The sequence below is a fragment of the Triticum dicoccoides genome, chromosome 1B (genome assembly GCF_002162155.2).
Source record: "Triticum dicoccoides isolate Atlit2015 ecotype Zavitan chromosome 1B, WEW_v2.0, whole genome shotgun sequence".
Classification (NCBI taxonomy): Eukaryota; Viridiplantae; Streptophyta; class Magnoliopsida; order Poales; family Poaceae; genus Triticum; species Triticum dicoccoides.
Genome location: NC_041381.1, coordinates 684,947,223 through 684,952,553, shown reverse-complemented (window position 1 = coordinate 684,952,553; position 5,331 = coordinate 684,947,223). Strand labels below are relative to the sequence as shown.

The following is a 5,331-nucleotide window of genomic DNA, read 5'->3' as shown; positions in this document are numbered from 1 at the left end:
TGAAAGTAAGTTGCGCTATATTTACAAGATTAAGTAGTTCTAGAGTATACTGAGTAACATCAGTGACAAGACTTACCTTGCAGGTAATTAGCAAAAAAAACATGTTGTGTATATTGTCTTTTATTGTGCTTCATTGGCACTACTATCTACCAGCTTTTACATGAATATTGGGCCTTCCCTATATCTATAGATGTGATTAGTATAGTAAGAGGTGTATCACCTGTTGTCACTGTGGACTTGCTAGGACCTCCAAGTCGAAGAGAACCTTGAGACTTACCAATAGAATGTCCCACTTAGAAAGTGTCTTTCTCAGCTCGAGAACGTAGTTTCTAGATTTATTTGTGCATGGTGGCATGTCAGAATATTTTGCATGCCGTAGCTTCAGTTCTAATTGTGCTTTTTTATTTATTCTAGGGAGACAACTAGAGGGCTCTTTGGAGTGAAACTGCTGAAGATTTTGATGCATATAAAAACAAGTTGTAATGCTATCTCTCCTTTCGTTGTCTCTTCCTGTACAAGCTTTTTCTGTCGTGATCGTACATCTCTTATACTAACTGTTTGTTTTTGTTTTCTTAATTTTTATTGCAGCTGGACTAAAGCCTTTCAGCAAGTTAAGGGTATGAAGTTTGTATTAACATAGATGATCCAAAGACCGTCGCCCTGCATCATAGGTTGATTATTTTATTTTATTTTTTGCGAGGAATCATAGGTTGATTTTGCCTTGGATTAGCATGTGGTGTTGCATGTTTATATGCTCTGCGTGTTAATCAGCTGTTGGCAAGGCATATAGGCTGCAAGGTTCTCCACGACCTATTTAACTTGGAAGCAAGAGAGGACGGTGATTTGAGCCCAGTGAAGTTGAGATGGCTACTGTGCAAATCTGTCAGACTGTAAGTCCACATGTGACCATGATGAATATACATAAACTTGCTCAAATTTAAGTAGGTTTGACTTATGACAAACCTAGAACTTCAAATATTTCTGAACCGAGGAACTAAATGTCAACTCAGTTATTTGCCAGTGTCCAGTGCAGATTCATGGCGATTCTTTCAAGTCAAAAAGTTCAGATGCAAAATTATGATTGACAATCTGCAACCAAACCAGAGCTGATGGTTCATGTGATTTTAGAAACATATTTGGATAACTGCGGTTCAGGAGACGGGAAGGAACCATGAACAAGTATATAAACCTCAAAAACGCGAACTGAATGAACCACTGTGTGCACCTTCCTTGAAAGTCTGTACTCCCAATCCCAAGCTGTCCAGAAACAACAGTACAACACAGCTGAAAGTCGACTGGGCACACTTTCCAGTCAGAAGTACCCAAATAACATCAGTGAAATACTTCTAGTTACATCACTATTCTACAAGTAATCTGCACTCAAAACGCAACCAGGGAACAAAGCGGCATATCCATCGTTAGTGACCGTTCAGGAAACAAACACCTGACCTCAAGCGGTCGAGCCATTGTCCGGCAGACTACAGTTGTGAACTGGAACAACCGAACAAAGATCCCGAGAAAAAAGAGCAACGAAAACTATAGTATTGCCATATCATTGCCATCTATGCTCGACATGTTCCTCGAAAAAAATCATGTGACGAATTTCTCCAATTGTTCAGAAAAACAATATAGCTGAAGCCTGAAGTCCAGAAGACAGAAACCAATTAACAACACCGATAAGTGAGTTAGAGCATAGCAATACAGACAAGAAACAAACAATGTGGAGATGTTCCTAAAAAATCTGTACTATAGTCAGACGGTAATGCATCTAGTTACAGCACTACACCAGCAGTAACGTACACTCAAAAAGCAACTACTCCCTCCGTTCCGATTTACTAGTCGCGGTTTTAGTTCCGAAAAAATTTGAACTAAAACCATGAAGAGTAAATCGGAACGGAGGGAGTAGGAAACAAGAGCTTTGCTTCACGTATGATGCATTATGTACTTATGATTTTGATATGACACAGCATAGCCACCGTTTATCAGCACATATTCACAGTTCATTGCATTGCCATAGCAAAATCGAACAAGATTTCATCCTATGTGAGGCAATTCCGAGGAAACAAAGTCGCGCATCCATCGTTTCTCACCGTTTACGATAACAGAAAAAAGATCTCAAGCAGTCAAGTAATTGCCCGCCAGCTCCCTTAAAAACCCAGACAATGCAGTGCTAGACTGACAGTCTGGGAGCATCAAGCTTAAACATGAAGAGAAAACAGAGCAACAGAAACTATAGGCAAATCATATCACTGGCATTTATGCTTGACATGCTTCTGAAAAATCATATACTCCTAACTCATTTCTCCAACCGTCTAGAAAAACGATACAACTGAAGTCTGAACTCTGAAGCAGCCTGAAATTCCCTCCACAAGACAGTACCAAAATCACACCAATGATGTACTCAGATTTAGTTTCATCGCTACGCAGATAATATTCACATTTTTGCCTGCATGTCTTGACTCTCTTGACTCAAGTGTCGTTTGCTCTGTGCATCTAAATCAAAATTTGCCTTGTTTAGGTCTCCCCTTTTTGAGTTTTTGGTTTGTTTTCCAATGTGGCATAGATAGTTTACGAGAGGGGAGGAAGGAGTGAAGCGAGCAGAGTGAGTGGCCGTCGGCGATGGAGCATTGCCATGTGTAGCGATCAGGGGTGGAGGAGCGGGATGTAGTCGGCGGGGGTGATGGAGTGGCGGAAGTGGCAGCGGTAGCCGTAGGGGCAGAGGCCGCCGCCGATGACCATGCGGCAGACCTGGGTCTTGTAGCGCGGGTGGCGGATGATGGGGCGGAGCTCGGCGATGCCGTGCGCGAACTGGCACTGGTCGCCGTACAGGCACGCCCCGGTCTCCTCCCACTTGTTGCACAGCTCCGTCTTGTACATGCCCTGGCTGTACGCCTCGAACTCCAGCCCGCTGGCCGACTTGACCACCTGGCCGCGCCTGTCGCCGCCGGCGCTGCCGCCCTGGTGCTCCTCCGCCTTGCCGCCGCCCACGTCCACGCCCACGAACACGCGCTGCTGCTCGCATGGCACAGACACCAGCAAATCGTCGAACAGGTGAGCGGCATGGCACAGAAGCGCGGGATTCAGCCGAACGAGTGGAGGGGTTGGGATTCGATGGTCTCACCGAGGCGACGTCCATCGGCTTCGTGGCGCGATGCTTGCCGCGCCTGGCCATCTTCAGGTAGCCCGTCGAGCGGATGGAGATGCTCTTGGGCATCACCGCGTGCTTCTCGGCCGGGGAGGCGGGGCCCGCCATGGGCATGGGCAGCACCGGTGGAGACGCCACGGCCTGCACCGGCATCTGCCCGAGCTGGAGGCCGCGGAGCTGCCCGGCGAGCGCGACGGCGGAGGCCTGGTTGCCGCCGAGCATGGCGAAGCGGCCGGCGAGGTCGTTGTTGATGATGCGGAGCTCGGAGTTCTCGAGGCGGAGCGCGGCGGCCTCGCGCGCGGCGTCGGCGAGGTGGCTGAGGCAGAGCTCGTAGCGGTTGGTGGCGTCCTGGCACTGGAGCGCGAGGCGGGCCAGATGCAGGCGGTGCTCCGTGGCCGCCGCATCGTCGACGCGGGAGCCGGAGGTGGAGGAGGACCAGGGGGTGCCGCTCGGGTGCGTCCTGGGGCTCGGGGTGAAGAGGGTGCTGCCCGATGAGGTCCCGGTGCTCGGGGTGAAGGGGGTGGCGCGCGGCGACGGCCTGGGGCTCGGGGTGAAGGGGGCGGCGCGCGGCGGAAGCCTCGGGCTCGGCGTGAAGGGGCTGCCGCCCGGCGACGGGCTGGAGCACGGGACGAAAGGGGTGCCGAGCGGCGACGGGCTGGCGCACGGGACAAAGGGGGTGCCGAGCGGCGACGGGCTGGCGCACGGGACGAAGGGGGTGCCGAGCGGCGACGGGCTGGGGCACGGGGCGAAGGGGGTGCAGCCGCCGTAGAAGAAGAGCCCGTCGGCGGCGGGGATGCACACGGGTCTGGGCCAGAACCCGAATGCCACGGGGTGGGCCGGAGCGAGGGGAGCTTCCTGCATGGCGGCGGCTCCCACCCGTGAACAACCTGCAGCGAAGCCAAACGGATCGGAATGTCAGAAATATCCGAAGAAAAATCCCGTAAATAATTAAATAAATCTCCGCAGCAGAGGAACTGCCGCTAGCATCCACGATCAAGCACGGGACGAATTAAACCACCCAGCATTTGCACTTTCCAGAGATCTCAAGGATCAAAAGCGGCTCGGAATCACACCCGCAAGCAAGCACGCACGCACGAGAACAGAGACGACGGATCAAAAGTTGATCCCCCACAAACCATCTCGCATCGACAGCGACAGACGCAACGAAACGGCCGACCCATGGCGACGAACGAACCAAAAAAAAAAAATCCACCAACAGCGACACGGCGCGAGCGGGGAGCGCCGACACCGCACGCTCGCAATGCACCCCCGGAAACGACGGGTGGGAACCTCCGACTGACTGATCAAGCGCGAGAGCGACGCGACTGAAACAGTTACCCAAGCGAGAGAGCAGTGATCCAAAGCAGCGGTGCGGGAGGATGGATCGATGGAACCGCACCTGCGAGTCGGTCGAGCAGCGCCGCCTGCGTGCGTGCCGCCGGAGGAGGGACGCGGCGGCGGCGCCGGATTTGGGGCGGCTCGGTGCCGATTTGGGCGTGGAGGTTGCGGGGAGAGAGAGAGAGAGAGAGGAGGCGGAGGATGACGTCACTCGGGGCGGGGTGTAACTGTAACCGTGGCCTGGCCTCGGCGCGGCACGCGGCGCGAGGGTCGAGGGGATCCGGTGGGGCCCGCCGGGCAGTCTCCGGATCCAGGGGTAGGCAGGTGCGTGTGTCCAGTGCCCTGCACCGGACAGCTGTCCGTGACCCTGCGCCGCGACTTGGCGAGCACGCTGCCTGCCCTCAGCGACGCCTTTTTGGGATGCTTTTCATCAACAAACGAAAAATAGCAATGCCTGGCTAGATTCAAGGCATTTTTCTTCAACAACAGACGAAAAATAGCAACGCCATAGTTGTAATAGGCACAGAAGGCATTCTTCTTCTAGAGGAGATAGATGGGAAGTTTTTCCATTTAGAACTGCATGTGAACTAAACTATATGAAGAAAATCATACGGTGTTCCGATTCTACGGAGAAAACAAATTGTGTAGAGAAGAGCTTCTAAGGGATATAACCATCAAAATTTGTTATAAAATTCCTTTTGAACTAAATAGGTGCACACGCTATCTCGTAAGATTCAAGTGAACATAACACTATAATCATTTTTTATATTCCCGTATTTTTCGAGTTATATGAATCGAAAAGACCCTCAACGTAGCCGCAACACATGGCAAAGGCAGGGTTTTTTTTT

The 5,331-nt window shown here is 51.7% G+C and overlaps 1 protein-coding gene across 1 annotated transcript; it reads right to left on the bottom strand.

Moving 5' to 3' along the window:
• Window positions 1-2,274: 2,274 nt before the first annotated feature.
• LOC119312576 (zinc finger CCCH domain-containing protein 39-like) lies at window positions 2,275-4,013 on the bottom strand. The gene is made up of 2 exons (XM_037588313.1): window positions 3,122-4,013; window positions 2,275-3,012 (listed from the first exon to the last, which is right to left on the bottom strand). The coding sequence occupies exons 1-2, from the start codon at window positions 4,004-4,006 to the stop codon at window positions 2,644-2,646; spliced, it is 1,254 nt and encodes a 417-aa protein (XP_037444210.1). The 5' UTR covers window positions 4,007-4,013; the 3' UTR covers window positions 2,275-2,643.
• Between the last annotated feature and the right edge of the window lie 1,318 nt (window positions 4,014-5,331).